The sequence below is a fragment of the Xenopus laevis genome, chromosome 1S (assembly GCF_017654675.1).
Source record: "Xenopus laevis strain J_2021 chromosome 1S, Xenopus_laevis_v10.1, whole genome shotgun sequence".
In the NCBI taxonomy this organism is placed as follows: Eukaryota; Metazoa; Chordata; class Amphibia; order Anura; family Pipidae; genus Xenopus; species Xenopus laevis.
The window spans coordinates 200467118-200489460 of record NC_054372.1 but is presented as its reverse complement, the minus strand read 5'-3'; the positions used below and the strand labels follow the sequence as shown (position 1 = coordinate 200489460).

The 22343-nt window shown below is 42.4% G+C and overlaps 1 protein-coding gene across 2 annotated transcripts in view; it reads left to right on the top strand.

Moving 5' to 3' along the window:
• Nucleotides 1–22343, top strand: part of LOC108704989 (dual specificity testis-specific protein kinase 1) — a 39894-nt gene that overhangs the window by 5762 nt on the left and 11789 nt on the right. For both annotated transcript variants that reach the window (XM_018241734.2, XM_041580711.1), the window contains exons 2-4: nt 20464–20585; nt 21131–21179; nt 22193–22339. In XM_018241734.2, coding sequence (XP_018097223.1) covers nt 20464–20585; nt 21131–21179; nt 22193–22339 — 318 coding nt within the window. The remainder of the gene's footprint in view (nt 1–20463; nt 20586–21130; nt 21180–22192; nt 22340–22343) is intronic.

Here is a 22343-nt window from a genome sequence, read left to right as displayed (position 1 = left end):
TCTCCTGTTGGCACGGGGCACCCCCTGTGGAACATTTATGCTTCTCATGCTGCGTCATTAATACTCTAATCTCATCAGTTTATCTTTCTCTGCAAAATTAGGAGATAAGTGTCGGAGCAGCTGTCTGGCTCCCTGGCACAGTGACCCGTAGCCTCCATTCAGGAGAAACCCGTGTGGCCTTTAATCCCCATTTACACTGACAGGTGTCACATTGGATCTGGACAATAAATCGTCAGTGTGTGGCTGTATTGTGCCGTGTGACTGTCATATATTTGTTGCTGGACTGTAGCAGGTAATGTGAGTTGCAGTTGAACAACAGGTAATTATGTGGCCAGTGTTCTGCCCTAATGTGGCTCTGATTGGCTCTCCCACTAGAAGTGATGGGGCCCCCAGAAGAGCCTGGTGCCCCTGTGACTTGTGATGCCCCATGTTGTCTCTACACCAGGATGGGTCCCCCTATTCCTCTCCCAGTGTTACTAGAGCAGTGGGGCCCCCTCCCTCGTCAGGGAATTAATATTCCCAGGGAAGCCCTGCCTCTCCCCGACCCCCTCTCCATACAGAAGCCAGAGCCAACTTGCACCCTGTATGGGGGGGGGCAATTACGTGTCAGTACAGGGGCAGATCCAGCCCAGGGGGGTCACTAACAGCCCCTAATTGTAAGAGCGGCAGCCCCAGTTGCCATTTGGTACATTCCCTGCTAATGTGATGGGAACACAGTGTTTATTGTTTTCAGCTTGTGGCTCCTGCCCTGTCCTATAAGAGCAACAACCCCTCCTGCCACTGTCTGGGAGTCTCTGTATAAACATTAGATCTGTCTCCTCGGCTGTCTCTTTCCTCTTGCTCTGTCCCTTTTATCACATCCCATGGTTTCATTAGCCAACAACTCCCTGGCACCCACTCCAACTGCCCATTTACTGACTGTCAGCTGAGCACCCACATGCCTCCAAGGACTTTATATGGCACTGCCTGGATTCTCTTCTACTGAGCACAATTCAGCTGGAACAGTCCCTAAATTTGCTCATAATCTGTACAGAGAGATCCCATAAAACTATGGCAGCATAGGTATTCCCTGTACTAAGCACAATTCAGCAGGAACAGTCCCTAAGTTTGCTCATAGTCTGTACAGAGAGATCCCATAAAACTATGGCAGCATAGGTATTCCCTGTACTAAGCACAATTCAGCAGGAACAGTCCCATAGGTATAGTCTGTACAGAGAGATCCCATAAAACTATAGCAGCATAGGTATTCCTCTGTACCAAGCACAATTCAGCAGGAACAGTCCCTAAGTTTGCTCATAGTCTGTACAGAGAGATCCCATAAAACTATGGCAGCATAGGTATTCCCCTGTACTAAGCCCAATTCAGCAGGAACAGTCCCTAAGTTTGCTCATAGTCTGTACAGAGAGATCCCATAAAACTATGGCAGCATAGGTATTCCCTTGTACTAAGCACAATTCAGCAGGAACAGTCCCCTAAGTTTGCTCATAGTCTGTACAGAGAGATCCCATAAAACTATGGCAGCATAGGTATTCCCTGTACTAAGCACAATTCAGCAGGAACAGTCCCATAGGTATAGTCTGTACAGAGAGATCCCATAAAACTATGGCAGCATAGGTATTCCCTGTACTAAGCACAATTCAGCAGGAACAGTCCCTAAGTTTGCTCATAGTCTGTACAGAGAGATCCCATAAAACTATGACAGTATAGGTATTCCCTGTACTAAGCACAATTCAGCAGGAACAGTCCCTAAGTTTGCTCATAGTCTGTACAGAGAGATCCCATGAAACTATGGCAGCATAGGTATTCCCTGTACTAAGCACAATTCGGCAGGAACAGTCCCCTAAGTTTGCTCATAGTCTGTACAGAGAGATCCCATAAAACTATGGCAGCATAGGTATTCCCCTGTACTAAGCACAATTCAGCAGGAACAGTCCCTAAGTTTGCTCATAGTTTGTACAGGGAGATCCTATAAAACTATGGCAGCATGGGTATTCCCTGTACTAAGCACAATTCAGAAGGAACAGTCCCTAAGTTTGCTCATAGTCTGTACAGAGAGATCTCATAAAACTATGGCAGCATAGGTATTCCCTGTACTAAGCACAATTCAGCAGGAACAGTCCCCTAAGTTTGCTCATAGTCTGTACAGAGAGATCCCATAAAACTATGGCAGTATAGGTATTCCTCTGTACTAAGCACAATTCAGCAGGAACAGTCCCCTAAGTTTGCTCATAGTCTGTACAGAGAGATCCCATAAAACTATGTCAGCATAGGTATTCCCTGTACTAAGCACAATTCAGCAGGAACAGTCCCTAAGTTTGCTCATAGTCTGTACAGAGAGATCCCATAAAACTATGGCAGCATATTTATTCCCTGTACTAAGCACAATTCAGCAGGAACAGTCCCCTAGGCTCTTGACCTGAACAGAGAGTTACGGTTGCAGTACCACCTGTGCTTTTGGGTTGGAAGCCCTGGTTATTCTGGTGCATTTCCCGCAACTCCCCCACTCCCATGTTGATAAACTGCTAATAGTTGCCCCTGGACCTGTGCCCTCAGTGTTGCCTCTCAGCTGTGCCCCCTGCCCTGGACCTGTGCCCATAGACATCCCCTCAGTAGCCGTGCGGGGGGGGGGGTGAGTCCTGGGCCCTGGGAGGGGTCGGAGAGAGCTGAAGGGATTCTTGTCTGGCAGACACTTCCCACTATTGGATCCAGTCGCGGCCCAGTGAGGCAGAGACAGCCCATTACTAGAGACATTCCAGCTCCATATACAGTGAGAGCTGCACAGCATCAGGGAATCTCATATGTGACCTCCAGTAACCGCCAGTCTGAGTCTCAGCCAGGAGAGCCGGGGGCTAATACAGAGCAGGGAGGGGCGAGATGCACAAACAGGGGATGTGGGCGAGAGAGAGAGAGACAGAAGTTGGGTTCCATATTAACTCAAAGAGGAAAGAGTTGGGGACCTCGGCAACAGCAACTACTGCGGCTTCTCCCCCCACCCCTGTGCCCCACTTTCCCCCTGGCTATTTCTTACTGTCTCATCTGCTCCTTCCCCAAACTGTCTCACAATGTGCTGCCCCCACTCTCTATATGGGCCCCGAATGTGTCAGCCCCCCCAGCCCTCACACATCTGCTTCTGCTTCCTCATCAGCCCGGCCCCTCTCTCCATACCCTGTATATGTTATGAGCGGGCTGTTCCTGCTGAATTGTGCTTAGTACAGGGAATACCTATGCTGCCATAGTTTTATGTGATCTCTCTGTACAGACTATGAGCAAACTTAGGGGACTGTTCCTGCTGAATTGTGCTTAGTACAGGGAATACCTATGCTGCCATAGTTTTATGGGATCTCTCTGTACAGACTATGAGCAGACTTAGGGACTGTTCCTGCTGAATTGTGCTTAGTACAGGGGATACCTATGCTGCCATAGTTTTATGGGATCTCTCTGTACAGACTATGAGCAAACTTAGGGGACTGTTCCTGCTGAATTGTGCTTAGTACAGGAATACCTATGTACCATAGTTTTATGGGATCTCTCTGTACAGACTATGAGCAAACTTAGGGACTGTTCCTGCTGAATTGTGCTTAGTACAGAGGAATACCTATGCTGCCATAGTTTTATGGGATCTCTCTGTACAAACTATGAGCAAACTTAGGGGACTGTTCCTGCTGAATTGTGCTTAGTACAGGGGAATACCTATGCTGCCATAGTTTTATGGGATCTCTCTGTACAGACTATGAGCAAACTTAGGGACTGTTCCTGCTGAATTGTGCTTAGTATAGGGAATACCTATGCATAGATCGTCGAGCTCTCTCTCAGTACACTGTACAAGATATGGGGAATGCAGGGGCTGTTTGTGCTGATATCTCTAAATTAGATTTCATGCATTAGCCAAGCCCCCTACAATAGCCCATTACACCCTGTTGCTATAAAACCCCAGCAGGAGGGGAATTGCAGTGACTTGTCTATAGAAGCCGGAGGAGACAAAGCAATAAGGGAGTAAAGATAAAATACAGTTAATTCATGTTACTAATAGACATACACCCCAAGGAGAAAGCTGAAGGGAAGGTTAATGTCCCTCTGTTTATACTTCTAATCTTATGTAATTAAAGGGAAGGTGGGGGGCAGGAGGAGGTGATGGGATTAATTATCATTCCTATGTGCTGAGTGCTGCTGCCTGTAGTGCAGGGAAGGGAGCGTTTCTACTAAGCTGCGCTAAACCAGGAAAGTATATTAACATTTACTGGAATAGTCCTGACTCAGAGAGAGAGAGGCTGAGACTTTGTGGCTACTTAATTGTAAGGTGACCTTGGGCACGACTTATATTGCGTGTGTAATGCACCCAACGATTGTAAGCTCTGTGCACCAATAGCTGCAGCTCAATGGGAGAATAAAGTGTAATCAGGCTTTATGGGCTTGAACAATATATATATATACAGTATATAAACCTGAGCCTTCAGCTTCTGAGCCCAGAAATCAGCCCCACGGACCCAGAGCAGCACCTGCAATGTTTGTGCCTCTTATCAGCATGAGGGTGAGGATTTGGCATTACGGTATATAGAGGAAAGTGTCGTGCCCCCCATGAGACAATCACTCTATATAATGTCACTTACTCTATATAATGCCACAAACTCTATATAATGTCACTTACTCTCTATAATGCCACTTACTCTATATAATGCCACTTACTCTATATAATGTCACTTACTCTATATAATGCCACTTACTCTATATAATGCCACTTACTCTATATAATGTCACTTACTCTATATAATGCCACCCACTCTATAAAATGCCACTTACTCTATATAATGCCACTTACTCTATATAATGCCACTTACTCTATATAATGCCACTTACTCTATATAATGCCACTTACTCTATATAATGCCACTTACTCTATATAATGCCACTTACTCTGTATAATGCCACTTACTCTATATAATGCCACTTACTCTATATAATGCCACTTACTCTATATAATGCCACTTACTCTATATAATGCCACTTACTCTATATAATGCCACTTACTCTATATAATGCCACTTACTCTGTATAATGCCACTTACTCTGTATAATGCCACCCACTCTATATAATGCCACTTACTCTATATAATGCCACTTACTCTATATAATGCCACTTACTCTATATAATGCCACTTACTCTGTATAATGCCACTTACTCTGTATAATGCCACCTACTCTATATAATGCCACTTACTCTATATAATGTCACTTACTCTATATAATGTCACTTACTCTATATAATGCCACTTACTCTATATAATGCCACTTACTCTATATAATGCCACTTACTCTATATAATGTCACTTACTCTATATAATGTCACTTACTCTATATAATGCCACCTACTCTATATAATGCCACTTACTCTATATAATGTCACTTACTCTATATAATGCCACTTACTCTATATAATGCCACTTACTCTATATAATGTCACTTACTCTATATAATGCCACTTACTCTATATAATGTCACTTACTCTATATAATGTCACTTACTCTATATAATGTCACTTACTCTATATAATGCCACTTACTCTATATAATGCCACTTACTCTATATAATGCCACTTACTCTATATAATGTCACTTACTCTATATAATGCCACTTACTCTATATAATGTCACTTACTCTATATAATGTCACTTACTCTATATAATGTCACTTACTCTATATAATGCCACTTACTCTGTATAATGCCACTTACTCTATATAATGCCACCTACTCTGTATAATGCCACTTACTCTATATAATGCCATCCACTCTATATAATGCCACTTACTCTGTATAATGCCACTTACTCTGTATAATGCCACTTACTCTATATAATGTCACTTACTCTATATAATGTCACTTACTCTATATAATGTCACTTACTCTATATAATGCCACTTACTCTATATAATGCCACTTACTCTATATAATGCCACTTACTCTATATAATGCCACTTACTCTATATAATGCCACTTACTCTATATAATGCCACTTACTCTATATTATGCCACTTACTCTATATAATGTCACTTACTCTATATAATGTCACTTACTCTATATAATGCCACCCACTCTATAAAATGCCACTTACTCTATATAATGCCACTTACTCTATATAATGCCACTTACTCTATATAATGCCACTTACTCTATATAATGCCACTTACTCTATATAATGCCACTTACTCTATATAATGCCACTTACTCTATATAATGCCACTTACTCTGTATAATGCCACTTACTCTATATAATGCCACCCACTCTGTATAATGCCACCTACTCTATATAATGCCACTTACTCTATATAATGCCATCCACTCTATATAATGCCACTTACTCTATATAATGCCACTTACTCTATATAATGCCACCCAATGAGGGTATAATACAGGGGCAAATTGAATGAGAATTTTACCCTGGGGGTCCTGCCAGGCTCTGGGCGTATTACTTACATCACTGCCGGTAATGAGATTCAATTATGAAGGAAACAGATGTCCCGGGAATAGACAATTCCCATGCGGAATGAAATAGGAGCCAGTGCCGTGCAATAGTGAATTAGGAATTGCACTGGGAGTAGTGGGTTGGGGGAATGCACTGCCAGTGGAGATGGTAACAATGAAGCAAGGCTAGTAACGTTGGCGTCACACAGGAGGACTGGGGAAGTCAGGCCCATTTTCGGGTATTGGGTTGGTGCCACTGAGATGGAATAATAATTAGTTGGGCTCAGTTGGCTCATTACACAGGGAGTCAATGAGATTAATTGTGTGGAATGAGGAGCCGGTTGGGCCGGTGAGAGTGGATCTCGGCTCTGTACTCACTGGACTCTCCTGCTGAGCATCATGGGAATCTCCGGCCAATTCTATCCAAGGAATTATCCATTGTGATCTGAAACTCTTACACTTTCCTACACAGAGGAATGGACCAGTACCTCCTGTTCCCTGTATCATATAATGTACATGAAGGATTGCAGCACAGAACCAGCCCCGGGATAACTGGATCCACATCCATCACACTTTCCTGGAAATATTTTGGTGCCGGGAAACTGTAATTTGGTATAAAAGTGACCCCCCCAATCCCAACTAGTAATGGAAATGTTAGAGGAATAACTGCCCTGCTCCTATAATAAACACTTATACTATATATATACTATATGCTAGGGATGCACCCAATCCAGGATTCGGTTCGGGATTCGGCCTTTTTCAGCAGGATTCGGATTCAGCCAAATCCTTCTGCCCGGCTGATCCAAATTCAAATCTTAATTTGCATATGTAAATTAGGGGTGGGGAGGGAAATCACGTGACTTTTTGGCACAGAATAAGGAAGTTAATTTTTTCCCCCTTCCCACCCTAATTTGCATATGCAAATTTGGTTCGGTATTCGGCCAAATCTTTCACGGAGGATTCGGGGGTTCGGCCAAATTCAAAATGGATTCGGTGCATCCCTACTATATACTGCCCCCTTGTATCAGTTGCTGTCATCTCTCTTATACCTTGTGTTTCTGATAGGGAATAGTGATGGGCGCGAATTTGCATGATTCGCCACCGGCGAATAAATTTACAAATTTGCAACGAAAACTCACTGGTGTTGGAAAAATTTGGCGAGTAACAGGCGCCCATTGATTTTAATGGGCGTCCAATGTCGCCAGCGTCAAAATTCATGTTTTACAAGAAATTTGCGAAATTAGTGGCAAAACTGGACAAATTCGCCCATCACTAATAGGGAGCTGTTTGAAGGGACAGTACACCCCCCCCCCCATGAAACATGAGAGCAATGAATAGGGCTTGTCATAATCATCCCCCCCCTTGCCCACATGAGTGCAATAAATAAGGCTTTGGGGGGCTACACGATTTCCACAATAGAAGGTTAATCAGGATGGACAAGATGGTCTTTCGAGTTCTTCAAATGCTCCATAAGAATGGAGATAAGTAGGAGAGCATTCTGGAACATTTTTTGATGAATTTACAATAGAAGTTGGTGAATCCCACAAATCTTTGAGATTCTTTGTGATTATGAGGAACAGGCCTATCAAAGACAGGTGGAACCGTGATCCATAGTGTTAATAGAAACACCTAAGAACTCAATAGATTCAAACTCACCATGATGTTTATGATGATAGAGAAAATTCTCTACATGAATCTGGTGCTGATCCAAGGAACAATAGAAGACTAGAACATCATGTATAGGTGCAATTGAGCAATATACTCTATATTCTGTAGCGTGTTACTGACAGGGAGCTAATAGGCAGAGGATTAGGTGCAATTGAGCAATATACTCTATATTCTCTAGCATCAAGTCAAGTCAAGAGTGAGTTTATTGTCATTTCATCCATATACGTTTGTACAGTACACAGTGAAACGAAACAACGTTCCTCTAGGCCCATGGACACAACATAGATGTACCGGACAACAGACAAAAAGTGCAAGTGCAAAAATCTGCAACTCGTGCAAGACAGGACAGCACAGTGCAGGGACAGGACAGGACACACTCAGCAGATGTAATATGTTAAGTAAATAATGCTAAATGTCAGACATGATGGTGTATCATTGTGACATTACAGTAGTAAGAACATGATAAAGAACATGACAAAGTGCACATGTCCGGTCCCTGAGTATTCAGGAGCCTTATGACTTGGGGGAAGAAACTGTTACACAGTCTGGTAGTGAGGGCCCTAATGCTTCCGTACCTTTTTCCAGATGGCAGAAGTGTGAACAGTGAGTGTGAGGGGTGTGTTGGGTCAGCCACAATGCTGGTGGCTTTACGGATGCAGCGAGTGGTGTAAATGTCCATGATGGAAGGAAGAGAGACACCTATGATCTTCTCTGCTGCCTTCACTATCCTCTGTAGGGTCTTGCGCTCCATGACAGTGCAGTTCCAGCCCAGACAGTGATAGAGCTGCTCAGGATGCTCTCGATAGTCCCTCTGTAGAAGGTTGTGAGTATGGATGGTGGGAGATGGGATTTCCTCAACTTGTGCAGGAAGTAGAGGCGCTGTTGGGCTTTCTTGGCTAAGAAGCTGGTGTGGGACCAGGTGAGATTCTCCGCCAGGTGGACACCAAGGAATTTGGTGCTTTTGACGATCTCCACATTAGAGCCGTCGATGTACAGTGGCAGGTGGTCACTCCTAGTCTTCCTAAAGTCAACAACCATCTCCTTTGTTTTGTCTACATTGAGATACAGGTTTTTGGCTCTGTACCAGTATGTTAACTGCTGCACCTCCTCTCTGTATGGAGACTCCTCATTATTGCTGATGAGACCCACCACAGTCGTGTCATTAGTGAACTTTATGATGTGATTTGTGCGGTGCGTGGCTGCACAGTCGTACGTCAGCAGAGTGAACAGTAGAGGACTAAGCACACAGCCTTGAGGGGCTCCGGAGCTCAGTGTGGTGGTTCTGGACATGATGTTTCCAACCCTGACTGACTGAGGTCTGTCGGTCAGGAAGTCCAGAACCCAACTGCAGTCCAAGCAGGCTCTGCTTTTCTATCAGATGCCGAGGAATGATAGTGTTGAATGCTGAACTGAAGTCTATGAACAGCATTCAAACGTAGGTGTCTTTTTTGTCCAGATGAGAGAGGGCCAGATGGAGGGTGGTGGCTATTGCATCTTCTGTTGAGTGATTTTGACAGTATGTGAACTGTACGGGGTCCAGTGCTGGTGGCAGCAGGGTTTTGATGTGTTTCTTGACAAGCTTCTCAAAACACTTCATGATGATGGGGGTGAGTGCCACAGGACGGTAGTCATTGAGGCAGGACACTGATGACTTCTTCGGCACAGGACAATGGTGGTGGTTTTGAAGCACTTCGGGACAGTGGAGGAGATAAAGATGTCAGTGAAAACATGTTCTAGCTGATCTGCACATTCTCTTAGCTTTCTGAGAGGGATATTGTGTGGTCCTGCCGGGTTTACTTCCGTGGGTTTACTCTTTCCAGAGTCATCTTCACATCAGCCACCGTCAGACGCAGTGCCTGGTCACTAGGCAGAGTGATGGTCTTCCTCATTCCTGTGTTGTTCTGGGCTTCAAACCGCGCATAGAAGTTGTTCAGCGCATCTGCAATGGAGGCGTCACTGTCACAGGCAGATGGTGTCGACCTTTAGTTTGTGAGTCTGGATGCCCTGCCACATGCGCCGTGTGTCTCCTGGAAGAAGCGGTGTATTCGCTGAGTGTCTGCGCGCTGAGCTACGGGAAAGTTTGGCTTTTGCTGTTCTCAGGGCGACTTTGACACCTTCCCTTAAAGCAGAGTCTCGGGCCCTCAGTAACACACGTACCTCTCCAGTGAACCTCGGCTTCTGGTTGAGGCATGTAGTGATGCAATTGGAGACAGTGACATCATCAATGCACTTTGTGATGTAGCTGATTACAGATGACGTATACTCATCCAAGTTACTGACAGGGAGCTAATAGGCAGAGAATTTGGTGCAATTGAGCAATGTACTCTATATTCTGTAACATGTTACTGACAGGGAGCTGACAGGCAGAGAATTTGGTGCAATTGAGCAATATACTCTATATTCTGTAACATGTAACATGGCAGAGAATCGGGTGCAATTGAAAAGTGTACCCAGTATTGTGAAACATGACGAGGTGCTAATAGAGAGAGAAGCAGCTATAAGTGAGCAATGTGTCCTGACAGGGAGCTAATAGGAAGAAGCTCAGGTGTAAGTAAGTAGTAAGTAATAAGCAGTAAGCAGTAAGTAAGTAAGCAGTAAGTAAGTAAGCAGTAAGTAAGTAAGCAGTAAGTAAGTAAGTAAGTAGTAAGTAAGCAGTAAGTAAGTAAGCAGTAAGTAAGTAAGCAGTAAGTAAGTAGTAAGTAAGTAAGTAGTAAGTAAGCAGTAAGTAAGTAAGCAGTAAGTAAGTAAGCAGTAAGCAGTAAGTAAGTAAGCAGTAAGTAAGCAGTAAGTAAGTAAGCAGTAAGTAAGCAGTAAGTAAGTAAGTAGTAAGTAAGCAGTAAGTAAGTAAGTAGTAAGTAGTAAGTAAGTAGTAAGTAAGTAAGCAGTAAGTAAGTAGTAAGTAAGCAGTAAGTAAGTAAGTAAGTAAGTAGTAAGTGAGCAGTACTATATTGTGTAGAACTGAGCCCCCGTGTTGCACATAGAAACAATATGATATTTTATCTGCCACGAATCCCTGGCTGATTTGGTTTGGGGTTTGGTAAATAATAAAAGGAAACGTATCGGGCGGCTCCCGGGAAGGAATGGATTGGGCTCACATTCATATTCAGAGTTCAGCTCTTCCCTGGGCTCAGCCCCCACCCTGAGAATTAATAAATAACTTAGTAGCATTGTACTCCTGCTGCTACTCCCCTACTATTCACTGATTATTAGATGCCCATGTGTGACCCGCACTGATACACTGGCACCAATGTCCTCTTTGTTCTGTATACTGCGCCCGTCTCACCCAGGGCCAGAACTAGGGGTAAGCAGAGTAGGCACGTGCCTAGGGTGCAAAGCTTGGGGGGCTAAAGGCACGCGCCTTCTCTGCTTCTTCTACCCCCTAGTCCGGTCCCTGCTCACAGATGTACAGGCGTGTGTGTGTGCTGTTCCTTTGCATCTTTTCTGTTCATGCGCACTATGCGCACATTAGGTATTTTGCGCATGCGCACGTTTGATTTTTTCACGCATGCGCGCCTGTGGGCGTTATGCTCGGCCAGGCTGCCTAGGGCGCCTGACCGGCACTGGTCTCACCCCCATACTGTATATAGCACAGGCCCTTAGTATTACACCCCCATACTGTATATAGCACAGGCCCTTAGTATTACACCCCCATACTGTATATAGCACAGGCCCTTAGTATTACACCCCCATACTGTATATAGCACAGGCCCTTAGTATTACACCCACATACTGTATATAGCACAGGCCCTTAGTATTACATCCCCATACTGTATATAGCACAGGCCCTTAATATTACACCCCCATGCTGTATATAGCATGGAGCCTGTTTATTACACTCACATGTACAATTACTCACTATAACCCAGTACATAATGGGACTGAAATAGCAGGTTGCTATAGCAACAGTGCAGTTATATCTTGTAATGATGTATATTTAGGGTTTATCCCTATGGAATATTCCATGTGCTACAGGTTAATATTAATAGTGAGCTACAACTCCCCGCATCCCTCTGCCGGCCCAAGGGCTGATATTCGGAGAGTGATTTTTTGTTTGGGGGTTTAAGGCTAATGGTGTTTTCACACTGCTTTATCCACAGTCAGAGAAACAGCTGAGTATTTGCCATTGACAGAACATGTCATTCACCTGTCACTATGGACATTGTATAATGAGCACTTCATTAACCTCAGACATGCCAGCAAAATTATCATTAACATTTTATACCGATCTTTGCAGAAAAGCTATTATGAGCACTGTATTAGCTCAGAGAAGCAGTAAGATCAGGTGACATAAGCAGGTGTAGGTTTATTCAAGTGTGATTTGTAGTTGTTTCCCTAATAGAATTACAGTAAATAATGCTATATCTTTAGTTCACTGCAGAGTTCTTGCATAAAACCCTTAAAGGAGAAGGAAAGGTTAAAACTAAGTAAGATCTATCAGAAAGGTCTATATAAATACACCAGTAAAGCCTCAAAGTAATGCTGCTCTGAGTCCTCTGTCAATAGAAACATCACATTTCTTTCCTTCTATTGTGTACTCATGGGCTTCTGTATCAGACTTCCTGTTTTCAGCTTAAACCTCCAGGGCTAGGGCTTGAGCATGCTCAGTTTGCTCCTCCCTCCCCTCCCTCCTCCCCTTCCTGCTGTAATCTGAGCCCAGAGCTAGAGTTCTGCAGCAGGCCAGGTACCCTGCGGGTTTCAGGTAGAGGTTTCGGGGAGCGGGTATAGACGCCGTTCTCCGGGTTTACGGGTCATGTCGCGGGTCTTCTCAATAGTGAGTTTTACTCCTTTTTTTCTGATCACGTCTACTTCAAATAAAGTCACTTCCAGTTTACAATGACGTCATTTCCTGTTTCTTGATTGTCAGTGGGTCGCGGATAAGGTACTTGGGGGTCGGGTAGCGGGTCCAAGCAGGTGCAGGTTGCGGCTCGGGTTTGGGTTTAACAAATTGGTTCCGCACAGGACTCTACCCAAAGGTGTGCGTGAACAGGGAGAGACTCAGGCAGGAAGTGATGTCACAACAAGCTAATATGGCAGCTGCTATCCTTAATAAACAGAGAGCTTCTAGAGCTGATTACTCAGGTATGGTAAAGCATTCTACAGAATCAACATAGTGTTATAGCTTGCACTATTGTGGCTAATTTATTGGCAATAAAATGTCTCCGTAGCTTTCCTTCTCCTTTAAAGGATCAGTAACATCAAAAAATTTGTTTGTTTACTACGAGAAAAAACAGCAACACATATTGAACTTTAAAAAAAGTCTTTATTTAGAAATAACTTACAGAATCTCTGCTTGTGCTCCTCTTCAGAAAAGGCGCCGGCGCCGATCCATTTTGCGGTGCTCGATTTCTCCTCCCTGGCTATCTCCTATAAGGAAGGCAGGAGAAATTGAGTGTCGCACGATGGATCAACTGATCACCTTTTCTGAAGAGGAGCGCGAGCGGAGATTCTGTAAGTTATTTCTAAATAAAGACTTTGCATTTTTAAAGTTTAATATGTGTTGGTGTCTTTTTTTCGTAGTATACAAACTAATTTTTTTTAAAAAAAAATTTGATGTTACAGATCCTTTAATTAATTTGTACTGAGCCTTTAAATTAACCCAATTATAAACGTGGATGTCTTTTGTTCCTTGGGTTTATTGTCCATTTTTCATTGGTTCTATGGTACATATATATATATATTAAAGTAACCAAAAAATCTGGGCAAACACTAATTCTAAGCTATTTCTGCATTTTAATTAAACTTGTATCACCGACTTAGACCTTTTGAATGGTATAAAGTCATTTTTTATTAGAACATATTAAATATAAAATATGTATAGATCCACATTCATAATGGCACGTATAAGGTAAAACTCTTTTCCAGTCCTTCCTATAAGGAATCTTTGATCAGATCTGATTGGTTTGTCAGTTCCTTTGGGAATATCTGCAGCGGGAGACATGACAGTTGATAAAATATTGAGGGGTACTGAGTGTCAGTTGGGGAGAAAGATCTTCACATTTAGTTGCGGAGAAGGAAAACATTTGTAAAGAGGTGGAAAGTGCAGAATGGACATTAAACACTGACCTTTGATTTCGACTACAATAAATAAAATTGTGCAGGAGGGGGGTGTGAAGACTTCTGGATACGATTGTGACTAACACTGGCCCGTGGCTCACAGAGGGGTGTCCTGCAAGTGTTTCTATTCCCACGAGTGACATCTTTGCACATTCCATTCAGATCCCTGTTGTGCACATTTTATACCCTATTTTGAGCCCAATTAAGGCAGGTTTGTGGAGTCTGAGCCTTCCTGAGTTTTATTGAAATGTCACCCCTGTGTGGGCTGTACCCTAAACCTCCCTGTCTCCAAGGGTTACCCCAAGGCTGTAAGAGTGGGGTGTAGTTCAGCTCCCACAATTCCTCGGTACAAGACTTTGCTTTCAGGGCAGAAATAAGGGGTTTCCAGGCCTTTGTTGAACTACAATTCCCAGAATCCCCTGTAGATAATTATCCTGGACTGATGCTGGTGACACTGGGAGTGGCTGCTTGTGGCTATTGTGTGTGGGACTTACCCCTCCCATGGCCACTCCCTGCCCCCAGCTGATAAACATGTTATTCCCAGAGGCACTGGGGCTGCTGGGTACATTCACTGAGGGGGAGGAGCTTTTCTTACCTGGCAGGTGTCTCACCTGTAGTTCCCGGGGGTCCCTCTCTTTTGTGATAAACAATTTAGGACCCGGAGGAAATACTGGGTGCCCCATGTGTGTGTGTCACCAACAGTCACATGGGAAGGGGCAGAGAGGGAGGAGCCTATGATTCTGGGGCGATTGCGCTCTGCTCCCCTGTGACCCCCAGACCTCGCACTGGGTGCCGCCCACATAACTGCTCCCCTTAACTGATGCCACGTGTGATCAATTCTGTCCAACATATTAATATGGCAGTAGCTCTGGTACAACTGTCCGTTCTGGGTTGGGGATGGATTCCATAGTCTGGGCCCAGGGATATTTTTAGGTTGGAATTCACCGTTGTTGCTTGTCTGGAGCTGCACCACTTCAAGCTTCATTGACTCACAAAGGAGCAACTGCATGAGTGTGTATCCCAGCATGCTCTGTGTTTGTGTATTTCCTCTCCTATTAGTGTTCAGTGACACAGATCAGCTCATTGGTTCTGCCCCAAGAGCCTTCACTCTCTCTATTTATTCCTACCCCTCCCCCCCAACATGGACTTCACCCATGAGCTCCCAAATCAGCCAATCACTGAGAGATATCTGAGCTAATGGGGGTGACTCATGCCTTCATTTATCCCCCTTATATATTTATATATAGTGATCATATCCCCCTTATATATTTATATATAGTGATCATATCCCCCTTATATATTTATATATAGTGATCATATCCCCCTTATATATTTATATATAGTGATCATATCCCCCTTATATATTTATATATAGTGAGCATATCCCCTTATATATTTATATAGTGATCATATCCCCTTATATATTTATATATAGTGATCATATCCCCTTATATATTTATATATAGTGATCATATCCCCCTTATATATTTATATATAGTGATCATATCCCCCTTATATATTTATATATAGTGATCATATCCCCTTATATATTTATATATAGTGATCATATCCCCCTTATATATTTATATATAGTGATCATATCCCCCTTATATATTTATATATAGTGATCATATCCCCTTATATATTTATATATAGTGATCATATCCCCCTTATATATTTATATATAGTGATCATATCCCCCTTATATATTTATATATAGTGAGCATATCCCCTTATATATTTATATAGTGATCATATCCCCTTATATATTTATATATAGTGATCATATCCCCTTATATATTTATATATAGTGATCATATCCCCTTATATATTTATATATAGTGATCATATCCCCCTTATATATTTATATATAGTGATCATATCCCCTTATATATTTATATATAGTGATCATATCCCCCTTAACGGTCTCTTCTCCAGTGTAACCAATCCCAACTTGTCTTTCCCCATAACTGATCCCTTCCATTCCCTTTATCAGTTTAGTTGCTCTTCTCTGTAATTTTTCATTGCTGCTCCTTTATATTCACTGATAATGGAGTCTTTGTGGGGTGTAAAAGGCAGAATGAGGCTGTTAGTGAGCAATGTGGACACTCAGTGACACGTGACACAAACACACCCCCAACACACACGTGTAGCGTCGCACCCATATCACATAATGAAAAGATAATATTAACAGTGAGTTGGCCGAGGGCTCAGAGTTGGATACATCAGCAGGAATATAATAAAATATAATATAATTGGAGCCATTAGAGACAATTTACTTTCCTCACTGCGAGTGGAACGGGGGAGAGGCCTCATTTTGGGCGTTGGCTTATGGGCACTCACTCAATTTTATTTCTCTGATCCTGGGAAGGTTAATTAAGGATTATTGTGTGGGAAACAGCAAGAAATCAAAGGAAAAACCACAATTTCACTAACATCTACTGTGGGAGGAGCTTAGTCCTAGACACTCCCAGCATTATATATATATATGTACTGATATAGGGAATACAGAGTGCTCGGGTGCTTCATGGCCTATTGAGTGAAGCTGCAGGGTTAGAGACACCCTGGGTGCTGCATTAGTAGTAGTACTTATAGGGAACTCATGGCTGGAGCAGGAGATTTATAGGTTCATGTGGGGGGGCAGGCGCCACTTTATGAATATCTGTTAAGCTTGAGGTTGTATTGTACAGAATAGCGCTGCAATGTCACGTTCCACTTGTCCTTTAACCCTAATCATTAGAAGTGTCTCCCTACAGTCTCAAGCAAGAGTCTCTGAGAGTCTGTGGTGCCCCCTGAAATCTCATCATAACCCACTGATATTTATAAGCAGCATTTCAGTTGGTCTTCATGTTTTATTTTGTGTGATTTCTGAACTAGTGTTTTTCTTATTCTGCCTCTGATTATGATAGGTGGTTGTCAGGGTCACCGACCCCTACAAGCACCTAGCAGATTTACTGTGAGGCTTCAGTTGTATTGTTATTTATCTTTCTATTGAGATCCTCTACTTTGTCTGCCATTGTGACCTGCAGTTGCCACGTGGTTGTTATAGCAACGAAGCGCTAGCAACCAGGTAACAGATAAAGTCCCACGCCTGACAGCTGTATATAAGAGAGCATAAAAGACTCTACAATAACTAAAGTTGCAGAATGTCTGAGAATACGTTTGTCTGTTGTTATACTTTATGTTAGTTTAAAGGTGAATTTCCCCTTTAAGAAAGGCCCCCCTGATTGTTGTGCTAAGGAAATCCCAGGAGTTGCCTCGAGGTCTGGAGTAAGGAAATGACGTTCTGATTGGATGAGGGAAGCACCAATAAGAGTAGAGGTGCAGGGAGTTGTTGTAACATAGGGAATGTTTCCTAGGGAAGGGTGCAGGGGATGCAACTCCCAGCAGGTACATTGTTATAACTCAGGGTTGGATCAGAGATTGTCATTGGCTCTGAGCTGTTTCCTCCCTGTTTGTCTCTATTACACATTGAATTCTCAGCCAGTGACCATTGTACATATTGTCTTCACTGAGAGACGTAATGACATGATGGGACGGGGCCGATATTCCCAGTATATTCCCAGTATATTCCAATTATATTCCCACTATATTCCAATTATATTCCCACTATATTCCAATTATATTCCCACTATATTCCAATTATATTCCCAATATATTCCCACTATATTCCAATTATATTCCCAATATATTCCCACTATATTCCAACTCTATTCCAATTATATTCCCACTATATTCCAATTATATTCCCACTATATTCCAATTATATTCCCACTATATTCCCACTATATTCCAATTATATTCCCACTATATTCCAATTATATTCCCAATATATTCCCACTATATTCCAATTATATTCCCAATATATTCCAACTCTATTCCAATTATATTCCCACTATATTCCAATTATATTCCCACTATATTCCCACTATATTCCAATTATATTCCCACTATATTCCCACTATATTCCAATTATATTCCCACTATATTCCAATTATATTCCCACTATATTCCAATTATATTCCCACTATATTCCAATTATATTCCCAATATATTCCCACTATATTCCAATTATATTCCCACTATATTCCAACTCTATTCCAATTATATTCCCACTATATTCCAATTATATTCCCACTATATTCCAATTATATTCCCACTATATTCCAATTATATTCCCACTATATTCCCACTATATTCCAATTATATTCCCACTATATTCCAATTATATTCCCACTATATTCCAATTATATTCCCACTATATTCCAATTATATTCCCACTATATTCCAACTATATTCCCACTATATTCCAATTATATTCCCACTATATTCCAATTATATTCCCACTATATTCCAATTATATTCCAATTATATTCCCACTATATTCCAATTATGTTCCCACTATATTCCAACTCTATTCCAATTATATTCCCACTATATTCCAATTATATTCCCACTATATTCCAATTATATTCCCACTATATTCCAATTATATTCCCACTATATTCCAACTATATTCCCACTATATTCCAATTATATTACCACTATATTCCCACTATATTCCAATTATATTCCCACTATATTCCAATTATATTCCCACTATATTCCAATTATATTCCCACTATATTCCAATTATATTCCCACTATATTCCAACTATATTCCCACTATATTCCAATTATATTCCCACTATATTCCAATTATATTCCCACTATATCCAATTATATTCCACTATATTCCAACTATATTCCAATTATATTCACACTATATTCACACTATATTCCAATTATATTCCCACTATATTCCAATTATATTCCCACTATATTCCCACTATATTCCAATTATATTCCCACTATATTCCAATTATATTCCCACTATATTCCAATTATATTCCAATTATATTCCCACTATATTCCAATTATGTTCCCACTATATTCCAACTCTATTCCAATTATATTCCCACTATATTCCAATTATATTCCCACTATATTCCAATTATATTCCCACTATATTCCAATTATATTCCCACTATATTCCAACTATATTCCCACTATATTCCAATTATATTACCACTATATTCCCACTATATTCCAATTATATTCCCACTATATTCCAATTATATTCCCACTATATTCCAATTATATTCCCACTATATTCCAATTATATTCCCACTATATTCCAACTATATTCCCACTATATTCCAATTATATTCCCACTATATTCCAATTATATTCCCACTATATTCCAATTATATTCCCACTATATTCCAACTATATTCCAATTATATTCACACTATATTCACACTATATTCCAATTATATTCCCACTATATTCCAATTATATTCCCACTATATTCCCACTATATTCCAATTATATTCCCACTATATTCCCACTATATTCCCAGTATGAGCTCAGAGCTGTGCCACCCTGGTGCTTCATCCTCTCTCCACCCGGTTATAAATCTCTGCTGGGACTGGACTGTGTGTTCTGTTGGATTAGTCAATAATTTACTAACACCACTCCCCTCACTTCCTGGAACTGTAACCCCTCCCCCTGTACCTGCAGGAGTGACCCCTCCCACTGTACCTGCAGGAGTGACCCCTTGCTCTTCTACTCAAGGCCTAAAGGTACAGTCAGTGAGGAATTAGGGGGTACAGTCAGTGAGGAATTAGGGGGTACAGTCAGTGAGGAATTAGGGGGTACAGTCAGTGAGTAATTAGGGGAGTACAGTCAGTGAATAATTAGGGGGTACAGTCAGTGAATAATTAGGGGGTGCAGTCAGTGAATAATTAGGGGGTGCAGTCAGTGAGTAATTAGGGGGTGCAGTCAGTGAGGAATTAGGGGGTACAGTCAGTGAATAATTAGGGGGTACAGTCAGTGAGGAATTAGGGAGTACAGTCAGTGAATAATTAGGGGGTACAGTCAGTGAATAATTAGGGGGTACAGTCAGTGAATAATTAGGGGGTACAGTCAGTGAGTAATTAGGGGGTACAGTCAGTGAATAATTAGGGGGTACAGTCAGTGAGGAATTAGGGAGTACAGTCAGTGAATAATTAGGGGGTACAGTCAGTGAGTAATAAGGGGGTACAGTCTGAATAATTAAGGGGTACAGTCAGTGAGGAATTAGGGAGTACAGTCAGTGAATAATTAGGGGGTACAGTCAGTGAATAATTAGGGGGTACAGTCAGTGAATAATTAGGGGGTACAGTCAGTGAATAATTAGGGGGTACAGTCAGTGAATAATTAGGGGGTACAGTCAGACTGACAGTTGCTCTTGTGTTTGTAGGTGCGACACAGACAGTCGGGGCAGATCATGGTGTTGAAAATGAACAAGATGATGAGTAACAGGGCAAATATGCTGAGAGAGGTGCAACTCATGAATCGACTCTGTCACCCCAACATCCTGCGGTAAGTCATGTGACAACCCCCAATATGTGTGGAATTAACTATTTATATATATATATGTAATTGTTGTGTCAGTTTCATGGAAAAAGTGTCATCTGTTCATTCCCAGTGTTTGTAGCGGCTGCAGATAAATGTGAATTATTCCTCTGACTCACTGTCTGTACCTTGTGTCTGTCTGTCTGTCTGTCTGTGTGTGTGTCTGTCTGTCTGTCTGTCTGTACCTTGTGTCTGTCTGTGTGTCTGTGTGTCTGTGTGTTTCTGCCCCAAAGAAGGAGCTGACAGTCACTGTGTAACTCCCATAACCCACACGGCTGATTCTCTTGTCAATTCCACTCGTATTCCCCTTCCCAGAATCCTCTGATCCCACTAATGCCCCACTCACAACTACCTGCTCCTTGTTACTCACAACAACTGTCTCTGCTGTATTCACTCATCCTCTGTCTCCCCCTAGTGTCACTCTCTGGTACTGTCTCCTGTGCCACAATGTTCCAGTCGGACCCTCTGGATGTCTCTTCCCTAATGTGGTTCCTTCTCTTCCTTCCTCTCAGGTTTATGGGAGTCTGTGTGCAACAAGGACAGCTTCACGCTCTCACTGAGGTAAGTGGGCACAACTGTCAGTAGCAATGGTCACATGATGAGAGGGAGCAGAGTGTGGCATTCAGTTTGTCCTTGTACAGAGTAAAACAGTAAATACCCCGGGAGAATGGGATGAAGGGTCTCCCTATACAAGTCAGCTGGGCACACGCCATTCCTACGTGGCGCTCCTTCTACAGAGAGTGATTAGAGTGTTAGCTTTAGGCCAAGCAGTGCACAGAGAGGGAGAGTAGGAGGTATTTGTGTGATTAGAGTGTTAGCTTAAGGCCAAGCAGTGCACAGAGAGGGAGAGTAGGAGGTAATTGAGTGATTAGAGTGTTAGCTTTAGGCCAAGCAGTGCACAGAGAGGGAGAGTAGGAGGTAATTGAGTGATTAGAGTGTTAGCTTTAGGCCAAGCAGTGCACAGAGAGGGAGAGTAGGAGGTATTTGTGTGATTAGAGTGTTAGCTTAAGGCCAAGCAGTGCACAGAGAGGGAGAGTAGGAGGTAATTGAGTGATTAGAGTGTTAGCTTAAGGCCAAGCAGTGCACAGAGAGGGAGAGTAGGAGGTAATTGAGTGATTAGAGTGTTAGCTTTAGGCCAAGCAGTGCACAGAGAGGGAGAGTAGGAGGTATTTGTGTGATTAGAGTGTTAGCTTAAGGCCAAGCAGTGCACAGAGAGGGAGAGTAGGAGGTATTTGTGTGATTAGAGTGTTAGCTTAAGGCCAAGCAGTGCACAGAGAGGGAGAGTAGGAGGTAATTGAGTGATTAGAGTGTTAGCTTTAGGCCAAGCAGTGCACAGAGAGGGAGAGTAGGAGGTATTTGTGTGATTAGAGTGTTAGCTTAAGGCCAAGCAGTGCAGAGAGAGGGAGAGTAGGAGGTATTTGTGTGATTAGAGTGTTAGCTTAAGGCCAAGCAGTGCACAGAGAGGGAGAGTAGGAGGTAATTGAGTGATTAGAGTGTTAGCTTAAGGCCAAGCAGTGCACAGAGAGGGAAAGTAGGAGGTATTTGATTGGTTCATCTCAGTCTGTGCTTTGCAGTACATTAACAGAGGGAACTTGGAGCAGCTCCTACAGAGTCCAGAGCCCCTGCCCTGGGGTGTGAGGATGAAGCTGAGTCTGGACATCGCCCGAGGTCTCCGATACCTTCACTCCAAGGGGGTCTTCCACCGAGACCTCACCTCCAAGGTAA